Source organism: Carassius carassius, chromosome 29, assembly GCF_963082965.1.
Source record: "Carassius carassius chromosome 29, fCarCar2.1, whole genome shotgun sequence".
NCBI classification, from domain to species: Eukaryota; Metazoa; Chordata; class Actinopteri; order Cypriniformes; family Cyprinidae; genus Carassius; species Carassius carassius.
Genome location: NC_081783.1, coordinates 20,192,701 through 20,216,362, shown reverse-complemented (window position 1 = coordinate 20,216,362; position 23,662 = coordinate 20,192,701). Strand labels below are relative to the sequence as shown.

The window sequence follows — 23,662 nt, the reverse complement described above, 5'->3', positions numbered from 1 at the left end:
TCCTGCAAAGTTTTGAAATCTGAAAGTGCACCCTTTATAAAGTTATTGTCTCTCAATTAATTGAAACGAGTTGTTTTAAAAACGAATCCCAAGCCATTTCATGATGACATTGACATGAAACATGAGCACATTACCGGCCACTTGTTGGTCTTTTTGCGGTGGTCTGAATGAAAATGCTAATTCATTCTTTGTCGGTGCTTTTGAAACAGCGGAAAATAGCGGTTTCCTCTGTAAACCTGTACACAATGCTGCTTTATCAGGCATTACAGGCTCATGATTCAATGGAAATGAGACCAATCCGACCAATCACCACAGATTTGCATCACGCAAAGGAGGGGTTTGGAAAAATTAACCCTTGCGCAATTAAAGGCATAAGTTCACCCAAAAAAGAAAATTTGATGTTTATCTGCTTACCCCGAGGGCATCCAAGATGTGGGTGACTTTGTTTCTTTGTAGAAACTCAAACTGTTGCAGTCTATCAGTCTTATAATGTAAGTGGATAATGCACTTAAAGTCTGCGATCCGCCAAAAAGCAAGAAGAAGAAGAAGACGCCTAACGGCCTGCTGCTGAGAACGCGCTCAGGAGAGTTTGAACGGTTCAGACATTGTGTGAATCAGAGGAAAAAACAATATAAATACTGTTCAGTTTCTTGCACAGACCGACTGCTTTGTGTCTTTACACATCAATTTAGCAGCAGCGTTATTTTGGTTTTATGTTATTTTTTAATTTTTTTTTATGTATTGTATGTTTTAGCCGTGAGTCCCATCCACTTACATTATAAGAGTGTTAGACTGCATGGCTTGAGTTAAAAATCTTGGTTTGTGTTCTACTGAAGAAACAGTCACCTACATCTTGGATGCCCTGGGGATAAGCAGATAAACCTCAAATTTTCATTTTTGGGTGAACTATCCCTTTAAGGTAAAAATAAATGCATATCATAAGACAATGAAAGTGTTTTTTGACCTTGCATGCATGTCAACCTGTTGTTGGGGACTCCCAAAACCAAAATATGAACCTTTCATAACCCATAATAGGGGCACTTTAAAACCCTTTATTTGAGCCATTTTTAACCCCTATGGATAAAATAAATGTGAACAACAGTTTCTGAAACCAAGGCTGCAAAAATAAATAAATAAATAAAACAGGCAGTCACTCTTCAGCTCTATATTCGGCAGAAATTAAATGTGGTGGATGCAAGATGCCAGGCTACAAGATCATGGCCTTTATTACATACTTGTTTCAGAGGCAAAGAATGCAGTTCAATGAAGATTACACTTTTTCTGAATAACATGTGCTGATGAATTAGCAACAGAAGCAGACATTTATTTGTCAAGTACAGTACATCTAATCTTCATCTCGTCTTCAAATGAACAGTGAAAACAGCTGGAGTGACACTCCATTCAGGTTCATTCCTACCACTTTCACCTGTGACTGATGTAAATCTGTCGTGTCATGAGAGCATTTCGACAGAAAGCAGAAACGAGAACATCCGCTGACTGAAAGTGAAAGCCTGAGATATAAATAAACTGTAGCTGGGTAAACGGTCAGTCCCAGAGCGCTAGGTGACTTACGTAGAGAAGATGTCTGTTGGCACTGGTCTCCTGAAGTGCATTAAAGATCCTGATGATACCGTATCTCGCGTTCTGCTGCCCCACCAGATTCTGAAGTGCATCTAAACAACAAAAAAACGGCATTTTTGCTCTTATTACACAGTCTCTGCTGTCCAGCTTTCCAAAGAAAGATTGAAATCCTCATTAAAAAGCCGTTTTGATCGTGGTGAGTCTCTGTAGTGTGGGCCTGTGAGAGCTAGAGAGTGAAGCAGTATTGTCAAGCGCTCTGAGCTCAGGCAGGGGTAATTGCTCTCGCTGGAGTGTGTTTTAAGTGTCCCGCTCTAATTAAAAAGCATCATGCAGGCAGAAACAGCAATGAAGCCTTTTACATTAACAGTGTCGCACTTTAGCACAAAATAAAACTTTTTCCAGGGTGACTGAGTCCGCACAGGATTAGTTTTTGTATTCATATATATATATATATATATTAAGGGTTTAACGGTACGTGTATTCGTACCGGACCGTTTCGGTACAGGGCTTTCGGTACGGTGCACGTGTGTACCGAATGACCGAATGCAATATTTTGTATGTGGAACATAAGTACATTTTCGTGTTTCCAAACGAACATATTAAGTGGCAGAAGTCTCCGCGTTCAGCGCAAATCCCGCCCTGCAGCTGATTCTAACCCCTCTTTCACACCGCAAGCGTGAGCGGTGCGCTAGCAGCGCGTCCGCGCAACTACATCGTCACTGCAGCAGCAGACTCTCGCGAGTATTCACACTGGAAGCGTATAAGTACAGCATCACAGCAGCGGCTGCAAAGCGTGTTCGGCAGACAGTATAACCATTTCAAACAATGGGTATAATTCTTTCAACATTTGTTTTTATAACAATACACCATACTTTCACCCAAAACGATTAATTAAAAAGTTTACATGGGTAAATACATATTTGTTATACTTAATTTTCTTTTCTGGCATAATTGTTAAAACAACATTGGCATTGTTGTTAAAACTCTTGACATGCTTATTTTGTGCATTTTGAGCACGTTTTGTGTTAAATCACATTTATTTTGTCCATAAAAAGTGTGCTTTCACTTTAATTGAGCGTGAGCAGCACAGCAAAAATAGAACGGACGCCGAAATCCCCGCTGCACTGCTGTTCACACGACGCTCCTGCTTGACGCTCATGCGCTGCTCCTGGTCCCGGTGTGGAAAAGAAAATTAAGTATAACAAATATGTATTTACCCATGTAAACTTTTTAATTAATCGTTTTGGGTGAAAGTATGGTGTATTGTTATAAAAACAAATGTTGAAAGAATTATACCCATTGTTTGAAATGGTTATACTGTCTGCCGAACACGCTTTGCAGCCGCTGCTGTGATGCTGTACTTATACGCTTCCAGTGTGAATACTCGCGAGAGTCTGCTGCTGCAGTGACGATGTAGTTGCGCGGACGCGCTGCTAGCGCACCGCTCACGCTTGCGGTGTGAAAGAGGGGTAAGGTATTCAAAAGGCATCATGCGAGTGTGAACATCACTACAACTAGGAAAAAAACGATTGTAATTCTAACGCAGCTCCCATCGGCATTTAAACAGACCTTTGCTCTTAATTCCGATTGGTCCAACGCAATAACGAAATCTGAGCAGATCTAAAAACTGAAACTGTTGATGCTGCACTTTACACTTTGGAAAACTTATATATATTTTTTAAATATGAGCAGGCCTACAAGCTGGGATTGGTAATGCTGCACTGTAATCATATTTATTTATATTTTTCATTATATTTTATTATATGATATTGGTTTGAGACTTAGAGTATTATATTTAGTGGAGAACTTTGCAGCAGTATTTTATTTATTATTCTTTTTTTATTTTATATATATTTTATTAAAAAGTATTTAAAAAAATAAATTTGTAAACAAATTGTTAAAGAAAGTTTCTAGTAATAAACAACCTGCAGTTTAGTGTTTGCATTTATTTTCCTTACTGTACCGAAAATAAACCGAACTGTGACTTTAAAACCGAGGTACGTACCGAACCGTGATTTTTGCGTACCTTTACACCCCTAATATATATATATATATATATATATATAGGTTTTAACAATATTTAGATTTACAAAAATTATATTATTACAATATTTATAAATACAAATGGTCGGCTAGGTAGTAATGCCATTTCACACCTATTGTTTCGAATCACAATAGCTGTAAATAATACAATAATTTTTTTTTTTTTTTATAATAATAATAATAATAATGCAACAGAAATGTTGTTAGATTTCATTAAATCAAAATAAAGCTGAAACAATAAAATCAATCAAATAAAACCTTAAAATTAAAAAACCTTGAAAAGAAAAACTAAAATATAATAAATCAAATTAATACAATTTGAAAAATGCTTTGGCAAGTACTAAAATTATTAAAACTTAAATAAAAATAAAGCTAAATAGAAAAATATAAAGACAAAAGCATAGTTACTGAAATGGTAGAGGCTTCAATATTTCAATGTTTTTAATGACTGCTAAATATCTATTTATTTTTATTCAGTGTCTTAAGTTTATATAGTTTTTGTTCAATTAAATAAACCTGAAACCAAAACATAAAATCAATCAAATAAAATCTTAAAATTAATAAGCCTTGAAAATTAAAATAACAAATAAGATAATTAATAAAATGGAAAAAAGAAAAAAGGCCTTGGCAACTAACTGAAATTAAATAAGCTGAAATACTACAATGATTAAAACTGAAATTAAAATAAAGCTAAATAGAACCTGAAAAAAGACAATAGCATATAGTCACTAAAAAAAATTATTTCGAATTAAATAAAAAAAAATGTATTACTAAATACTAAAACAATATGCAAATAATGCTAAAAGAGTATCTGGAAGTTATGTATTTTCATTACAAATAAAACCACATGCCTTTATTTTGGTGGTATGAGTGTAATTCTGATAAAACCTGAATAGCAAACAGCCTTCGGTCTTTGTGTGTAAATGTTCTTACACTGTAGGTTTCTGAAATATAATGTTTATTTTGAAATATACCGTGTTTAACCTTCCCAGCGGACTTTGTGCTCACCTGGGATGTTGTCTAGAAGCTTCTGCTGTGCTCTCTCCTTGGTTTCTCTGCGTTCACTCTCCGAGCGGCTTTTGTTATGAGGTGCGAGTTTCCCGTTGGGCCAAAACGTGTCCCGGAATATATTAATGTAGTAAACCAACATCTGCTCACTGAAGATCCAGTTTACAGTGTCTCTGATTTGCCTGCAGTGGTCAAGAGACAAAGATCAACTCAATGAGTTCATGTAAGCAAGTTTCCATTAAAGTTTCCATTACCTCGCTCGTTAATGCTTACTTGTTTATAGTCCGTCCAAACGTGACCTGAACAAGTGCAATTAGTGTCTTCCGCACCCACTTAAACACTACAGAGAGAAAAACACGCAATAAAAGAAAGAAATTGATCGTTTTATTTAGCAAAGGATGCATTAAATTGACCAAAAGTGACAGTAAAGACATTTCTAATGATGCTTTAACGTGTCTTTTTTTCATATTTGTCCTCAGATTGGGCCTTTTGTTTTGTTTTTCTTCCTCGAGCTCCATATTCTCACTCCGTATTTTAACCTTAGTCCGAAGTTTTAATAAACTATTCCATTTCAAGAAATGCGATTTTTCAGACTATTATTTCATACAGTCGTGTGACTTTCTGAACTAATGTTTGTTGGGTGTTGGGTGCACTTCAGCTAGAGAAACATCCGTCACTCTGCCCTGTGGTCAGAGATCTGTCATCGCTGCGGGTGACAGGAAATCATCTGAGCAGTGTGTTGTTGTACTCACTGCCCCTGAGTTCAAAGATCTCTCCGATCAGCATGAAGCAGGGCTCAGCCAGAGCGTCCTTCCTCCCGTCTGTCTCATCGCCGTAGTCTGAGAGGTCGCTGTCATCCTCACCTTCATCCTGACACACCCCCACACACAATCAGATTCATCACGTCTGATCTGACATCTGTGCCAAATCTCTGCTGCTTTTTATAATCATTATTTAGTGGTTTGGTGTATGGTGTGAAATCAAATGAGCCTTTAAATTGATAATCATTGTGTTTTACTTCATATAAATGAATGCACTGCAAAAATAAACAAAGAAAAACTAATATATGAAATAAGATGACAAGATTTGTTTCCTAAAAATGTATTAAAATCAAGTGACAAATTATCTGTCAGTAAAAGCAGTAAAGCAATAAAAATGTTTTCTAATGAGGTTTTAAGATTAAGTTTTTTTATTATTATTTCAAGCATAAACTTGTTTTAAAGTATTTCATTTATTATCTTTGTAATGTGCTTCTCAAGTAAATGTATCTTGATTTAAGTATTTTAAATATTTATACTGGAAAATAAGACTTTTTTTTCAGTGAAAGAGTTATGCAAAATATTAAAGAGTTACTCATTATTTTGTCTTGTTAGATTTCCAATTAAAAAAATAATAAAATACAGAAGAGTATGCTGAAAAGAACTGTTGGCCAATGGGGTAAAAAAAAAAAAAATTAAAACTGAATTCAATAAATGTGTTATTTTTAAGTAAATTCTTTTTTTATCCTGTTTTGTAAGAATTTATATATATATATATATATATATATATATATATATATATATATATTTTTTTTTTTTTTTTCTTTTTTACAAAATTTCATTAGATAATAATCTTATGCTGTTTTGCTACGAAAGGAAAGGGTATGTTGTAATAAGCATGGTTACATATTATTTTGCTGGAAAACAACACATTTTTATTTTATTTTTTTTCGGTTAGCATTGCTGAAAACACAACTCATTTAACTCAATATTTTTACTCTAAACATTTTTAATTGTATTCATTTTTAATGCATTATACAAATATGCGTTCAGCAGGTGTGTGTGTGTCTGAGACAAATTTATACCTAGAAGTGAGATAAATATGATAAAACTATTTTGAGGACATCCAAAGACTTTACCATTGAAAAAAAAACACAAAAAAAACACAATATTTTATTTTATCATATTCAAAATTCCTCTGTGAAGATGATTGCTTATAATAATCTTTAAAAACAATATAGGTCTATAGAATGTCCACATTTTAAAAATAAACGCGCGTGTGTGTGTGTGTGTACCTCCTGGTGTGAGAAGAAGTCTCCCGGCAGTCTCTCCAGGAAGGATGCGAGAGAGAAGGAGGATTTCTTCTGGATGTCGATGACCTTCAGATGCTCTGGTGATGGACTGAGAAAGGCATACAGCGCCTCGCTCTGACACATGCGCTCATCTGTCAACACTTTCTACAGAGGAAACACACATACAAACTAAAACATCATGAATAAATAGAAATAAAATCATAAACCTGAATCAAATGAGACCAGAAATACACACAAACACATAGAAATGCTTGACCAAGCATCCACTTAGAAATGATCAGAGGTTTAAATGAGGCTCAAAGTAAACGGACACAGTGAAAAGCTTTGGTAAGCATAGCAAACATTTAAACATTTAATTAGTGCTTTTGATGACACGTCTTAAAATAGGTGTTAATAATTAAATATCCAATAAGGATGAATATTAAAAAAGGCAGTATCAGTCAATAACAGATATGGTGCTGATATATTGTGCTCCTTAAAGTAATTTTGATATTTTTGTGGTGCTAAAAAAATGATGTGCTATAAAACTATATATATATATATATATATATATATATTTATTAGGGGTGTAACGATACGCGTATTCGTATTGAACCATTCGGTACGAGGCTTTCGGTTCGGTACGCGGTACGCATTATGGACCGAACGGTTCGTTGGACTAATTAATTATATTTGGAAAATAAAAAAAATTATGAAATATAATGATATGCGTTCAACAAGGTAGCCCAATAACCCAAACGACGTAACAGGCAACGCCCCTGACACCCCCGAAGAAGAAAAACCCACCAACTTATATGTTTATGTTAGGCTACTCAGTCAGGCGCTCGCTCACTCAGCAATACAGGCTGAAGGCTCGTTGCAAAATGGCCAATGCGTTTAACAGACCAGAAATAGAAGATCCTCCAATAATCAACAGGTCTGGTGTTTGGGTGCACTTTGGATTCCCTGTAAGCTATAATGGTGATGGCAAGAGAGTGGTGGATAAAAAAAACAACGATATGTCGCGTCTAGGGTACACCAGCTGGAATACAAAAAAAAAAAAAAAAAAACACCAGCGGGAATACTTGAAACATGTCAACTCATTTACGCCGACATCACCTTAGTGTGTCATTATCTGGAAAAAACGGAAAAAAGGAGAAAACATACACACAAACAAACTATCCCCGCAGCATTTAGACAGACATTTCCAACGGATTCAAACAGGGCAAAAGACATCACCACGGCGATTGGTAGGCTACATTTACGTTTTATAGCCGCGGATATGAGACCTTACTATTTACCATTCATTCTATCATCACCATTATAGCTTACAGGGAATCCAAAGTGCACCCAAACACCAGACCTGTTGGTTATTGGAGGATCTTCTATTTCTGGTATGTTAAACGCATTAGCCATTTTGCAACGAGCCTTCAGCGCGTACTGAGTGAGCGAGCGCCTAGGTTTTAAGAACATGCTTAATGTAATTGAGCCCCGTTACAATATTCCTTCACGAGCCCATTTCAGACAGACCGTAATTCCTGCTTTGTTCCAAAAAACATAAGCCCTATAGAGAACCAATTGAGTAAAAACACACTCAATATAAAGAGTTATAGAGTTCCATATAAAAAGTTACATCTTTGTATTTGTTCATAACTAATATAACATTTTCATTTTTTTTTTATAAGGAGCTGTTTTTGTTTTATACAGTAGTATGCTGCTAAGAAAACACCATAGAAGATGGGTAAAGAATAGCTCCAGCATTGTTCAATGTAAAAAAAAAAAAAAAACATACTTTGTTAGTTTTAATAAATAAAACATTTTTTAAAAATCAAGGAAATTTATCTGCCAATTTTTTCTTTTTGCTGTATCTAAAATGTACCGAACCGTACCGAACCGAACCATGACACCGGTGTATTGTATCGAACCGAACCGTGAATTTTGTGAACCGTTACACCCCTAATATATATATGTGTGTGTGTGTGTGTGTGTGTTTGTGTGTGTGTGTGTGTGTCTATTGGCTCAACCTTACAATTAATGTAATTTCGTATTTAAAACATATTTTGGCTTTTATAATGTTCAGGTAAAATACAAAAAAACTTTCTGATATTCATCACTCAAAAATGTATATTAAATAAAAATATATATATATATATTGGAAAATGTTCTGGAAATAAGTTTCTTGCAATAAGTTTGGATCAAAGAAATGAAAATGAATGAATGAAGTAATTCTTTAAAAACCACAAGTCAATGATTGTTTGTTTTTAATAGCACATTCCTTAATGAGACCGGAAAAGACTCACCTGTAAAAACGTGTTGAGTTGGTTTTTGGATTTGTCAAGGAACTTTAGGTCGATTGATTTGAACGGCAGTTTACTGAGTGAGGGAAGCTGGACTTTCTTGAGTGACGGAAAACACTGCAGAAGAAAAACAGAAAGAAAGATGAATGGTGGGTAAGAAGCATCGGTCCATGGTTTTATGTTCTGTCATAAAAAATCTGTATCAGAACTAATAATGTACAACAATTCATTCATTGCTACAGCAGCTTGACAATGGCTGCAGCAGAGGGCCAGCACAGGATATCACACGTCAGAGGTGTGGCAGCATACTGTAAATATCAGCTGTACCTCTGTCAACTTCCTGTGCAAAGCCTGAAACTCGCTGAGCTTCCTGGTGACGGTCCAGCGGTTGTTCTTGCAGTCGTCGTCTTCAGAAAGACTTACGGCTACAAAGTACCACGCCATCTGCTCGCCATTCTCCTCAGAGGCCTACGAGATACACATACTGAGATTTAAGTTAAGATCATAGTTATTTTCACTCACTCTGATTCACGTTGTGCAGTGATTCACATAAAATAAAAATAGAATTGAAATTAAATCAAATTCAAACAGAATTGAAATACAATAGAATTGAAGTAGCAAAATAGTCTGAATAAAATGAAATTACAATTGAAATAAAATGAAAATAGAATTGAACAAATCAATCGAATTGAAGTTAAATAAAATTAAACAAAAAAATCTAAATTGAAATAAAAATGAAAAGTAAATAGAATTTATATAAATTTGAACAAAAATATAATGGAAATAGAACAGAATTGAAATATGATGCAAAAAGAATCCAAATATAATGAAAATAGAATTGAAATAAAATAAAATCATTAAATAAAATCAATCAAAATAAAATCAATCAAAATAAAATTAATAAAATAAAATTAAGTTAAAAATCAGAATTGAAAGTAAAATGAAAAGTAAATAGAATTGATATACATTTAAATGAAAATAGAATGGAAAAGAATATAATTAAAATAAAATGGAAAATAAATCCAAATAAAATGAAATTAGAATTGAAAGAAAATGAAAACAGAAATAATAGTAAAATAAAATAGAAATAAAATAAAACAAATCTGATTGATGTTTTTAACATTTTAACATTTACATTTGCTCAATCCACAGATATCTGAGCAAAATCTTTGTGGTAAAATATTTCATTTGGCTTGAATTAAATCATTTTCCATGTAATGCATCTGATTCTGCCCAGAACTGAGATGACATGAAAACAGTAACAGGTTCAGTTCAGCTGAACTCACATGAAGCATCTGATTTAAAAAGCAGGGTGTCATTTTGCAGCCAATTAACAGATAAATCACTAATATACGAATGACTCACCCCTGAGCAGTTATATTCAACTGTGTGCCGTTACTCTTCAGAGCTCCAGGAAAAGAGAGTAAAAATTATTGATGGGGCTCAATGGTATTTAATAATGGTATTTAATAAAAATGAAAAAAAAAAACACTGGAGAAAAAGAGCTTCTTTTTTAAAACACAGATGAACAGATTAGAATAAGCTTCCTTTATTTTTCACCTCAGATGATTTTAAATGATGAAAAGAGTTTTCAAATTTAATTTGTGGTTGCATTCGATTTCAATATGGCATTTCAATTTTCATGTTGCATCAGTTTTGATTTCAGTTGCTCTATGTCAGTCTGCATTCATTTTAACATGCTATACTATCGCATGGCTTCAAAATGATCTGGAAAATTCCTCTAAGAGCACTGACACCTTTATTACTGTGACTATATTGAGACGGTGGCTCTCTGTGACGTTAAACAGATGGAATGACGGATGATTAAGAAGGACGGCAGGACTGCGTATGATCTAATGACTGTGTTTGTAAAAGAGTCAAACATACAGGAAATGAATCACTGCTGTTTTAAGGAAAGAATGTTAGAGCCGAATAAAACACCACATGCAATCATGCAAGTGATTACAATATGCTGCTGTGACGATCACAGAACTCAATGCAACAGCTGATTGTAAGATTGTATATTTCAACTGACTCAAGTCACAATGTGTGAAAACACTGTTAATGTCATTCTGTGGTTTAAGAATTAGTTTGATCTTTTAAAGTTGAAGTACTCTGTGTTGTTGCTGTACTGTAATCCCTGTGATTGCAGTAAACAGCACTTGACCAAAAGTTACATCATGTCCCTTTTTGGTATGGTTGTATGCATCACCAGGTTTTCCAGGATTACCAGATTTACCAGTTTATCTTGGTCAAGATTAGATATAACTTAACATAGAGTTTAGAAAGTGTTTCTGTCACACTGGTCTCATGCTAACATTTGTGGCTAAATTTTCAAGTGTTTACTGCATTTAATATATTTCCTATTTTATAGTATATTTCCTTTTTTTATAATCTTTTACTGAAGGACAATATTTATATTGTTTTAACTGAGATTTCACATTAACTAAACAAATTATGAAATCATAAAATCATCAATTTTTATTACTTGAAATAAAATTGAACTGAAATGAAATCAAATAAAAAAATAACTTATTTTGGTTAACATTATTTTAATTTATTTATAACTGAAATAAAATCAAATAAGAAATAAATCTGAACAAAAATAACACTATATATAACAAAAATAACTATATATAAATAAAAATATTTATTTTTAAATAAACTTATTTTATTTGAGTTTATTGCTGAAGAACTAAAACAAAAACTGAAATAAAAATAAAAACTCAACAGACTAATGAAAATTACAGAATCTTTAACAAAATTTCAAATAAAAATGGAAAATCTAAAAATAAAAATCCCCCAAATATTTATAATAGTATTTTAGTTCTACTAAAAACAACAATGAAGCTGCATTATGTCACAGATATTGTAGCTTGAGCTAATGGTGTATCCAGGCCTGACCTCTGCGGTGCTGATGACGGCTCTCCAGGTGCCCAGGTTCTCACACCAGCAGTCCGTCCGTGAGATGTGCAGCTGGAGGTCGCTGTGCTCCTTCTCCATGGTGCAGATTTCCTCCTTCAGTAATGACACAATCTACAAGAAAGGCATTTTCATAAGTTCCAGCACAGGTCTCTGACCCCGACTCGTGCTTCATCAGACGCTACCCCTGAGATCTCTGCCAGCAGGGTAACAAAGAGCCACTCAGAGTACACGAGAGAAATCGATTCCTGTCTCAGCTAATGGATTCAATCAATGAACTCCAAAATTTCATGAGTCGATACCAGTGCAAGTGATAAATTACATAAATACTGCTTGAAGTTATTGATTTTTGTCTTGGGTACATTACTGTTCAGAAGCATGGTTTTTGTTTAAATGTTTTTCAAAGTCTCTTATGGTCACCAAGGATGCATTTATGTATTTGAAAACAAAGTAAATATGTGAAATATTAAGATTTGGAATAACTGTTTTCTATGTGAAAAATGACAGTTATTTCTGTGATGCAAAGCTGAATTTTTAGCATCATTATTCAGTGTCACATGATCATTCAGAGATTTCAAGAAATATCTCGTATTGTTATCAATGTTGAAAACAGTTGTGCTCCTTAATAGATTTCTAATTTTCTTATATTTTTTAAATCAATTTTATTAATCCTTGCTGAGTTAGAGTATTGATTTCTTTCCAAAAAAAAAAAAAAATCTTCCTGGCCCCAAACTTTGAGCTGTAGTGTATCTGTAAGCAGAGTCTAGTATTGCACTAAATACTAAATACTAAAACTAAACTAAAAGCAATGCATTTGTAAATCGAACTGAAAACTGGCCGTTCAGACATCATTTATCAGTCCGTCTACAGTTGTAATGTGTGGTTTTCAAAGGAAGTTCACACCAATATTTTCATCATGGCTGGCTTGGCAGCTTATATTCAGACCGCGGCTGGTTTGACCTCAGTGACTGAACTGAGTCAGCACTACTGATAATAGGAAGAAAAAAAGTGCTTGTGAAATACTGGTCTTTTTGACACCCTACTAGAAAGTATTTCACATGCAATAGTACACACCAATATAATATTTGTGCACGACACTGATAGTTCTGCTTCTTCATCTTTTAACGTTCATTAAGAAAATGTAAACAATACTCTAAAACATCATAAATAAATATTCTCTACAACATGTTTTATTTAGCAAATTAAAATTATGAAAATAATGTAATATTAATTTGAGACACATAAGATACAAATCGGCTGTTAAAACAGGACAAACTTCACATTGTTTAAGACTACTGTTCAAAAGTTGGCACAATTTTTTTTTTTTTTTATTAAATAATTACTACTTTTATTTAGCAAGGGCGCTTTAAATTAATTCAAATTGATAATAATACGAAATATTAGATTATATTAGAATGATTTCTGAATGATCACATGACACTGAAGACTGGAGTAATGGCTGCTGAAAATTCAGCTTTGCACTGCAGGAATAAATTACATTTTTAAACATATTAAAATAGAAATCAGTCATTTTAAATTGTAATAATATTTCACAATATTACTGATTTTACTGTATGTTTGATCAAAAAAATGCAGCCTTGTTAAACATAAGAGACTTATATATATAAAATATATAATTTAAAAACTTTTAATAACTTAAACTTTTGAACTCTGGTGTGTGTTGTTAAATTCAAAATATTCTCATTTATAAACAACAACAACAACAAAAAACATATTAGGGCTGCACAATGAAAGTTTCATCTAAAATGTGTTTTTGTAAAAATCAACAACAAAAAAAATTGGGTTGAACATTCAAATAAATTAGCTGTAACCAATCACAAACGTGTCCATTGATCACATGGATGCAGTGGCTAATCAAAGATCTGATGCACAAAAAATGATCAGTCTGAATTTATTTATTATTATTTCAGATAAAAGGATAATATTTCACATCAATGGGGCTATAACTCTGGGTTTACCTTTTTATCAGGCCGTGGTGCATTCTGGATGGAGCCCAGGGCTTGGCGTTTGTACTCCAGCCTCTCGTATAGCTGATGTAGTTTGGTTGCAGCATAACTGGCCTGTTCGTTGATGCCTTTGCTGCCTTCATCCAAGGCCACGTCCCCTCCTTCCATCACCGGACCCTAAACACACAGAATTACAAGAGAAAAGACTCTGAAAATGGTGATGGAGTGTTTGGATTCATGTTGTGTTAAACTCACAGTGTCGTCTTTCTCCTCGCTGCTGGACTGTGAGCTGCTCCTTTGCTCCTCTCGTTTAATGAGTCGCTCGTACAGGTCGCTCACCAGGAAGGATGGGTAATAGCGCTCCTTCATGGTCTCGTACACGTCTCCCTGGATCCTGAGGAACACGTCTGTGCCCTTGTTCCCCACCAGAGTCTGCTGGATCTCTTTATAAAGAGCCTTCTCCACCGGGATCTCCCTGCTCTCCACAAAGAAGTTCTGGTAGATCTCTCCCACCAGCTGCGGCACTTCATTCTGCACCGAGGAAGAATATCAGACCAGATCTGGAGTACAGACCTCGAACCCAGGCACATTCTTGTCTTGATTCTTAAAGGCATTCCTTTAAAAGTGAATCTCATAGGTAGGTCACATTTAATCCCCAGCAAAATAAAAATATTTAACTGTATAAGTTGCATCAATAGCATAACATTTTACATAAATATTAATATTTATACTTATTTATAAATACACACACACACACACACACATACACATACATATACATATATATATATATATATATATATATATATATATATATATATATTTATAAATATTCTATGATTTCAAAAGAGTAAATAAAAAGATTAAAATATATAGTAAATTTAATAATCAAAAAAAAAATATATATATATAAAATAACCATAAATCAATTAAACAAAGGCAGTAAAACAAATACTACCTCTGTAAATAAATGACAAATATAAATATGTAGCTTTTTTGCATTATTGTAATTATCTTTTTTACGTTAAGATAATTTAAAACTGGGGAGAAAATGTGATCAAACAGGTTTTATTTTCATCAAACAAACAGTTTTTTCTTCTTTTGATCTCTAGGGTCAAATATCAGTTGAATAAAAATGCGGACATGTTCTTGACAAGTTTTGTTGGTTTCGTCCTCGACAGTTTGCACAGGTCTATTGGTCTGCCAGCAGCACTGCTGCATTGTGCTTTTACTGGTTTTGGTCTTCAATGTTCTGTATTTCAATGTGAGATTCACATTGAGAACCATATGGCTAACTTTAATCGTTTGGTTTGGTTTCATGCTGAACAGACGCTAACTGTTAATAAGATATGACATCAACATTAAACAGATTACAGCGAATCTGCTGTTGCACAGAAATGAACCAAATGTACCTCCCAAAACATTTATCAGCTGACTGCATTCTAGAGCACCTGCATATTTTCACAAATAGCCCTGTTTTTGTTCAGTATACAATATTCCAGACTCCACTCCTCAGTTGTCAACATTAATGACATCTTAAATTTTTCAGTACCACAGAACAATGATAAAAAAGGATGCAATCATCTCTGACACTCGTGGCTAAATGGCAGCGCTGGTAATTGCTCATTTAACACAACTGGACATAATGGACTTTCAAATTTTCAGTTTCTGTGGTATGACGTTCATTTCTGGATAAAAGTGCCAGATAAATGACCAATTAGTACATTTGAAATTGTGCTCATAGATTGGCATGATCTACAGGAAAATCACCAAAATCATCAAAACTGGCATCTTTCTGCCGATAATTTTTAGTAAATTATACTGTATCTTTCAACACCTTCTGATGTTTATTCATGTTTATTTCACAACATTAAAGAGGGCCAAATTGGTATTTAATGTTTGTATTTGGTAATAAAATGTACAGAATTTGAACGCTGAGACTTTGTTTCATATGAAAAGTAACAAAATATTAAGCTTATCATGATTTATTGGAAAGGAGGAGCACTTAAAATAATGTTTTTCTCATGCATCAACTGAAAACAACATAGATCAATTCTCAGGACTGAAGAATCGATATGAGTTTAACAAAGTGAGAACAGATTAAAATGGAGAAATCAATATTTTTTGATATTGACATTCATGTGACTGACCACTTGAGCAGCGTGTTTTCAGGTTTGTACTGTTATATCACAGAAGTCGCTTCTCCACCATTAATAAATGACCATGCAAAGTATTCTTACAGATGTCTCCATGAGAAACAATTACTGTCTGAATAGGACTAAGGACACTCGTATGCTGACAGATCTTTAGCTCAAGGTCTTGATGTTCTGCTGAAGTGCGTGTCTGACCTTGTTGGCGCTCTTGAGCATCTCCACCAGCTCCCAGAAGCTAATCAGAGCCCTCTTTTCCACGCGCTCCATGTAGACACGGAAATGCTCCCGGTACACTGCGTTTGACATGATCTCCTCAAACTGAAGTATCTGTGAGAGGACAAGAAACAAATGAAGCAGACAGTGTTATTATTAAAAGCACTTGAAAATTTTACGCTTTTATTTTTGTTTTTTTGTAGCATTTTTTGATGAATAAAAAGTTCAAAAGAACAGCATTTATTTGAAATATTCTATATTTAACAAACGTCTTAACTGACTCACTTTTGATCAATTTGAAAGAATCCTTGTTTAAGAAAAATATATTTATTTGTAAACTTAAACTTAAAATAAAATTATAGTTTACTGACACCAAATGTAATTTATAAAAAAAAAAATGTATTTATTCTTTAATTAATGTATTAATTCATTTTTTATTCATTTTAGTTTTTAGTTATTTAGTACATACAGTTAAACTAAATTAAAGTTAGAAATATTGCTCTAGCCGACATAAATGTAAAATAAAATAAAATATTGTTTTTTGGTAAACTATATAGTTACCCTGGTGTTAACTGAAAAAAACTGTTCTCGATTCTGAACATTAGTAGATGTTAATAGACTAATGCTATGACATGATGTTAGAAAATAATCATTTTTGCCGTTTACAGTCTGGGGAAGGAGCTTCGCATCAAAAGAAGCAGCTACTGTTCGGTGTTCTTCTAAACTAGCGTATGAAACTCAACATGTTCTGTGAGACTCATATCAGTACACTGCTCTCGACCTTATCATTCGGGACATTCAGAGACAGGCTTATCTGTGTGGGACGGGACGGCCTACTAGGGCCTAGAGCAACTGGGACAACAGCATGTCATACGACTGAATTCAGTTAGAGACACTGATCAGAGAGATAAAAAGAGATAGAAATACAAGATTTACTTCATTACATCAGGGCTCGACAATGCGAGTGTTTCACAAAACACATATGTGTGAATATGTACGTAAACTGTCATACAAATTCTTAAAGGGGTCATATGATGTGATTTCAATGTTTCCTTTCTCTCAGAAATATTCTTTGTCAAAGTCAAGACTCTGCCACACCCTCCTAAAACAACTCATTCAAACACACCCCACATGTCTACATCACTATGTGGGAAGATCGGTGTAATGCTGAGTTTTGTGCATAGCGCGTGCATGTGAATACACAAAATAATGATATTTTTAAAAAAAAAAGCATCATATGACCCCTTTGAATATCTTAAAATGGCATAAAACAACATCTAAATTGATCATTTTAAGAGTTCTTAAATCACAACCTCTCATTTCATTATGTCAGCTACAGGATGCAGAAAATAATTCAATAATTTTGATTTCATATTGGCTTAGATATGGTGTTTCTGTGACTGTACAGTATAATATCTTGCTGTACCCGTTGGCTCTGTGGACCGTCCCCTTCATCCTGGGCTCCGTCCTCCTGCTGCTCATAGTTAGGACCCCCAAGGAGCCGGATCCGCTTCTCGCACTGCTTCTTTGCCACTGTGAGCTGGTTAATGTAACGCTTCATGTTTCTGGCACGTAACAGGTCGGCCTTCAGCGCCGCGGCCTCTTTCCCTTTACTGTCTGCAGAAAGAGAGAGAGAGACAGAGAGAGAAAGAGAGAGAGAGAGAGAGATAGAGGGGTATTCAGATGTGAAATCTCACGGGAATCAGCTGTTTGATAACTGAGAGAAACTAGCTCTGATGACTGGAGATGATATGATAGAAATGGCTCAAGGTGTGTTTCATTTCCTTCTTCTGTGTTCTCTTTCACACAGAGATCAACAGAGACAAAAAAAAACTGACATATGTTTTGACACACTGCTCAACTTGTTTAAACATGCACTCATTCCTGATTTCCAAGGTTAAAAACTCCCATTGAAAAAATAAATAAATAGTAAAAAATGGAAATCAAAATACTTTAATGTTCCAAAAAAAAAGAACAAACAAACAAATCCTATTTGCCAAATGCTTTCCTTGAACCAAATGCCAATGGTCATAACGTGATATGCAACCATTGCACTTTTCGCTGAATTTTAAAGCAAACAATATAAATATTTATTTTACAGTTTTACAATAATAAAATTAATTTAGTACTAAAAATAATGTACAACACAAACGACACCACTTAATAATTCCCTATTATATACATGCAGTTTATTAGTACTACTAGGTACTTCTCACAGAACGGCAAAAGTTGTTGACTTGTCCATGGGCTCCTGTGAAGTGGCTACCTGTGGCATTCACAGAGCTCACAATGAGTCTGGAAATATGAGCAATCACTGCCAACCAGTGTCCCTCTCACAGCACGCTCCTTCTGCCGCTGGAAACCAGGGACGAGGGGAGACTTTTACACAAGCATTCCCTGCTCACCTTACTTTACCATTCAGTGTCATTGTGCTGGACCAGCGGGAAGATTTATAGATTTGCCCATTACAGGGCAGCAGGAGACAGAAAACATGATGAGAAATAAACAGCCCCTTCCTGACTCTCTGCAAGAACTAATATAACATAAATGCTTCCCACCGTGATCCGGCACTGAAATTAAGGCACAATTAATTAACTTTATCTGTAATCAAAGATCTTCAGCAGTAAAGAAAGCCTCCTCATTCATATCCAGATACATATTGTTAGTCATATACAGTATTTGTGAACTCTTGTTCTGATTGGTTGTTCTATTGATGTGGTTTAAACAGATTAAAAAAATGGTATTAGAGTTGATGTTATACTTAAAGCAATAAATTACCAAAAATGTCACAGTCTGAAGAATGTTAGAAAAACTATACATACTACTAAAAACTATTTCATTGTTTTTAATTATAGCCTGTCCCACCTCAAATAAATTAAATTTATTTATTTAATTTATAATTTTACTCTTAGTAAACGCAATTGAACATTCCATCAAATTGTAAGGAATAAGATAAATAAATATAAATGGCTAAATAAAATAAACAAGAAAATAAAATAAACAAACACTTACATAGCAAACACAATGGAACATTCCATAAAAAAAATAAAAAAATAAAAAAATAAATAAAATTAAATTAAATTAAATTAAATTCTCCTTAGTAAACATAATGGAGCATTACATAAGATAAAGGAAATAAATAAACTAATAAACAAACTACTTCCCTAGTAAACACAATGGAAAATTCCATAAATGAAATAAAATAAAAACTTCTTCCTTACTAAACACAATGGACCATTCCATAAAATTGTAGGGAGTAATAAATAAATAAAAGAAATTAAATGAATAAAAAAATGAATGATTTAATTAACAAACAAATACAAAAAATAAATAAATAAGTAGTTTATCAATACCTTTAAATTAAAATTTGGTGGAAAACTAGCTAACACCTAAAGAGACTAAAACTGAAAGTCAGTTGCCCATTCTGGAGAATAAACAAAGCAATCTTTTAATTAATTACTAAATAATTACTTTGTTTCCTGAGGTGGATAAACAAACGTTTACAGTTAAAGCACCACCTTTCACTGTTCTTTTATTAAAAATAGACCCTTAAATTTACTTATTTTGTAGAAAAGTGGCAAAAATGAATCATTCAGAAGAAACGACCGAATACCAAAACACATTTAAAGTGATTGGAGAGTATGATTTCTGTAAGTATCAGTTTTATGGCTGCACAGAAAATGTCATCACTGGCTACTACAGCCCACTGTTACTCGAGCACACCCGCACCAGCTTCAGTGTAATTACCCGTCTGCCAATCACAGAGCGGCACGCGTCTAGACACTGAGACTACAGAAGCTCTTTCCAGGAAGAGCACAACAGCTTCATAATAGCTCATGAAAGAGCAGAGCAAATAAGGTGGCTTGCAGCATGTGTTGTCATGTCAAGATAACATCTTCAGTTTGGTGTAATAACCTGGCGCGACTGCTGGCTGATTTTTTTCTCTTAGGCTATCCATCACAAAGCTCTTCTGACAATTACACTCTATTACAGGACATTAAAAAAAGAAGTGAAGAAGTGAAGTGAAGTGACATTCAGCCAAGTATGGTGACCCATACTCAGAATTTGTGCTCTGCATTTAACCCATCCGAAATGCACACACACAGAGCAGTGAACACACACACACTGTGAGCACACACCCGGAGCAGTGGGCAGCCATTTATGCTGCGGCGCCCGGGGAGCAGTTGGGGGTTCGATGCCTTGCTCAAGGGCACCTAAGTCGTGGTATTGAAGGTGGAGAGAGAACTGTACATGCACTCCCCCCACCCACAATTCCTGCCGGCCCGGGACTCGAACTCACAACCTTTCGATTGGGAGTCCGACTCTCTAACCATTAGGCCACGACTCCCCACTAAAAAACATCAAAATGAAAAAGGAGCGCACAAATTGAGTTTCCTGAAAACTTGATCATTCAGGCCAAATGAAGAAAAAAGTGTGAAAAAGCAGCAACTCAGAGTTTGTATTCCTAAGTAAGGAGATATGATTGGCAGATGTTTTCGGAGGTCATCCTACCTTTCTGTCTCTTCAGCTGTGGGATGCTGCTGATGGTGGTTGCCTGAATGATCTCCACTACTATCTGATACCTGCAGAAAGACAAAATATGACAGCAGAGTGACTTAATGAAGTACAGTATATGGACATAAGACATTACATTACAAGAAAATCCAATTACAAGTTTAAACATGAAAATAAAAACATTGAAAATGGTTGTTAAGAGCATTGCTATATTGCTATATAATTGCTAAAGTGTGCTCAAGGCTTCTTGCATGTGGCTATGCAATTTTAAATATTATTATTATAAGTTTTAAATACATAAATTAATGTTTGTTTTCCAATACCATCAACTGAACATTTGAAGAGACAACCTAAAGATATTAAAATTGTGAGCGAACTGCTCATCACAGTCACTCTATTCTTAGGTGTTTATTTTTTGGTTGGTTGGTTCAATTCAAAAATAACATGAGCAATAATAATTCAACATTAACCGTAAGTGTGAGCGATAGTGATGTTTGCCTGGTAAAACCGGAATTTGTTTTCATATGGTGACACCATAAAACTGTACAATAAACGTACAAAACAATTATGTAAGCTGATTATATTTGTAGCGTCTTGACCAATCAGACACAATTTTTTGTTATCTTTAACAAATACTCCGTAACACCTCTCAATCAACAAGCCAAATACCCTTCCCAGTCTCTCAATTCATTTACCCATAGGAAAGACACACAATGCCATAAAAATGAACTCTCATTCACAGTCTTTGAGCTTCCTATCCCATATCCTCAGGTCATTGTGTATATTATCACTGTTCTTTTATATTGTCTTTTGTATTGTATACTGTTTTATGCATGCTAGAACCACTCGTTCACGTAACCTTACCTATATCATGTTTGGTCTCTATGAATTCATCTTCGGATTAACTAATTGAGAGTTTATATAACATGTTTATATAGTGTTCCTGTAGCTCAATTGGTAGAGCTTTAGCCTGAATTCACTGTAAGTCGCTTTGGATAAAAGCGTCTGCTAAATGCATACATTTAATTTAATTTAATTTAATGTTTATACCTATGCAACATATTAGTGTTCTAAGAATCTTAGTAGTCTTTGCATCAACATCCAATCCAGTTACATATGCAAATGAACATGTTTGGAGACAAAGAGTCATAAACTTTCCCTCCAGAAGTGGAAGTCACCATTTGCTCTTTGACCCCAGAGCGGTGTGACCTCCACAGAACTTAAAAGGCTTCACCTCAGAGACCCGCCTCGCTTTTAGTCTCCTTACTCGTCTCTCATCACCCTCGCATCTTCTGGTAGCTAAGTCTGGCAGGCCTCAACACGGCTCAGTTTGTGGTTCTTTTAGATCCTAAGAAGATGGGGATGCTGAGCTAGAACTCTTCTGGGCCCCCTAAGTTTGGTGCCAGGCTGTGGCCTCATCTTTCAATTCACCAAGGATTTCAGTTGATGTCTCTCGAGCTCCATTCTCTTCTCTTTTCAACTTCCAACTGGGTAGAAACCCCCAATCACCACCGAATCAGAACATTCTCTTCAAACCCGGAAGAAAGTGATCGCAAGTCCAAACCTTGAAACCATCAAGACTTTCATCCGAGACTTCATCTGAACACTCGTCAATGACCAAGGCAATGCAAGTACCATAGATTTAACTAAAACAAAGCAGAGGTTCAGTATAAGCTAAATATAAGGCTACAACAATTCAGTTGGTTAAAAATGATCCTTCAGACGTCGACCCGGAGGGAAGGACAACTTCCTTTAAATTCAGACTGACTGTAGTATAAAATTGCTTCCACTAACACGTCTCAGCTATTGAAGAATGAGAACATTAAGATTTAAAGGCTACTAATGTTTCATTGAGAAATTCCTCTGAGGAACAATATTCACTCAAAATTAATGAAATGGATCCTTTCGATATTTAGAAATGCTGAATATTTATTAGGCACATTCTGCTCTCACAGGCCCTGATGAGAGAGGACGAGATTGAGAGAGAGAGACTGAATTGAGATTGCTTCATGAAAGTCAAATACAAGTAATTTGAGAACATTGCCATGCACAAGTAGCTGGTGCAAAATGAGAGTATTATAAGATGATATGGAGGTTGACCTTCAAAAATGGCATGTCACAACATGAGACAGTTTGTGATTTTTATGGAAATTTGGGCAAATGTCATGCTGCCGTCGTGCATCGAAGTCTGACGCAGGAGAGAAGAAATTGCTGAATAAAGTCATTATATTGTTTTTGGGTGTTTTTGCACACAAAATAGATTCTCGTAGCTTTATAACATAACACGATTGAACCACTGATGTCACATGAACTATTTTAATGATTTGTTTTTTCTACCTTTCTGGGCCTTGAATGTGGTAGTTGCGTTGCTGTCTATGCAGCATCAGAAAGCTCTCGGATTTCATCAAAAATATCTTACATTTTGTTCTGAAGATGAAAAAAGGTCTTACGGGTTTTGTTATGACATGAGCGTAATTAACAAAAGAATTTTCATATTTTTTGGGTGAACTATCCTTTGAAACGTTTCATCAATCCCAGTAAAAGCATAAAAATCATAAAATACAGATATAAAACATCAAATACATACAGTATCTGACGCAGATCATTTTCTGTTCATTTAGATGTGCTAGAGCTAAAAAGCTTTGCTGGAACGTGAAAAGAGAGCTAAAGACTGTCCAGGTGTTCATTTTATCCTTACCAAGATCACTTTCTATCACAATATCAAATCTCAAACACTTAAACGGGAACTTTCCAGGAGGATTTGAAGGCAGCATCACATTTACCCATCCTATTGTCCATCCATGGCTTTTACACTAATTCAATTTACATAAAGCTCCTTTTAGAGCTCTAATCCTTCTCTCCTTCCTCAAAACTAAATCAAACACAACTCATGCTGTTTTTACAGTCTCTGGC

The 23,662-nt window shown here is 34.7% G+C and overlaps 1 protein-coding gene across 1 annotated transcript in view; it reads right to left on the bottom strand.

Moving 5' to 3' along the window:
• Nucleotides 1-23,662, bottom strand: part of LOC132109855 (sorting nexin-25-like) — a 48,228-nt gene that overhangs the window by 689 nt on the left and 23,877 nt on the right. The window contains exons 6-18 of the mRNA XM_059516246.1: nt 20,747-20,817; nt 17,661-17,851; nt 16,217-16,348; nt 14,124-14,399; nt 13,881-14,045; nt 11,884-12,015; nt 9,307-9,447; nt 8,983-9,096; nt 6,686-6,847; nt 5,385-5,502; nt 4,906-4,972; nt 4,633-4,814; nt 1,573-1,673 (exon numbers count right to left, since the gene is read on the bottom strand). Coding sequence (XP_059372229.1) covers nt 1,573-1,673; nt 4,633-4,814; nt 4,906-4,972; nt 5,385-5,502; nt 6,686-6,847; nt 8,983-9,096; nt 9,307-9,447; nt 11,884-12,015; nt 13,881-14,045; nt 14,124-14,399; nt 16,217-16,348; nt 17,661-17,851; nt 20,747-20,817 — 1,852 coding nt within the window. The remainder of the gene's footprint in view (nt 1-1,572; nt 1,674-4,632; nt 4,815-4,905; nt 4,973-5,384; nt 5,503-6,685; nt 6,848-8,982; nt 9,097-9,306; nt 9,448-11,883; nt 12,016-13,880; nt 14,046-14,123; nt 14,400-16,216; nt 16,349-17,660; nt 17,852-20,746; nt 20,818-23,662) is intronic.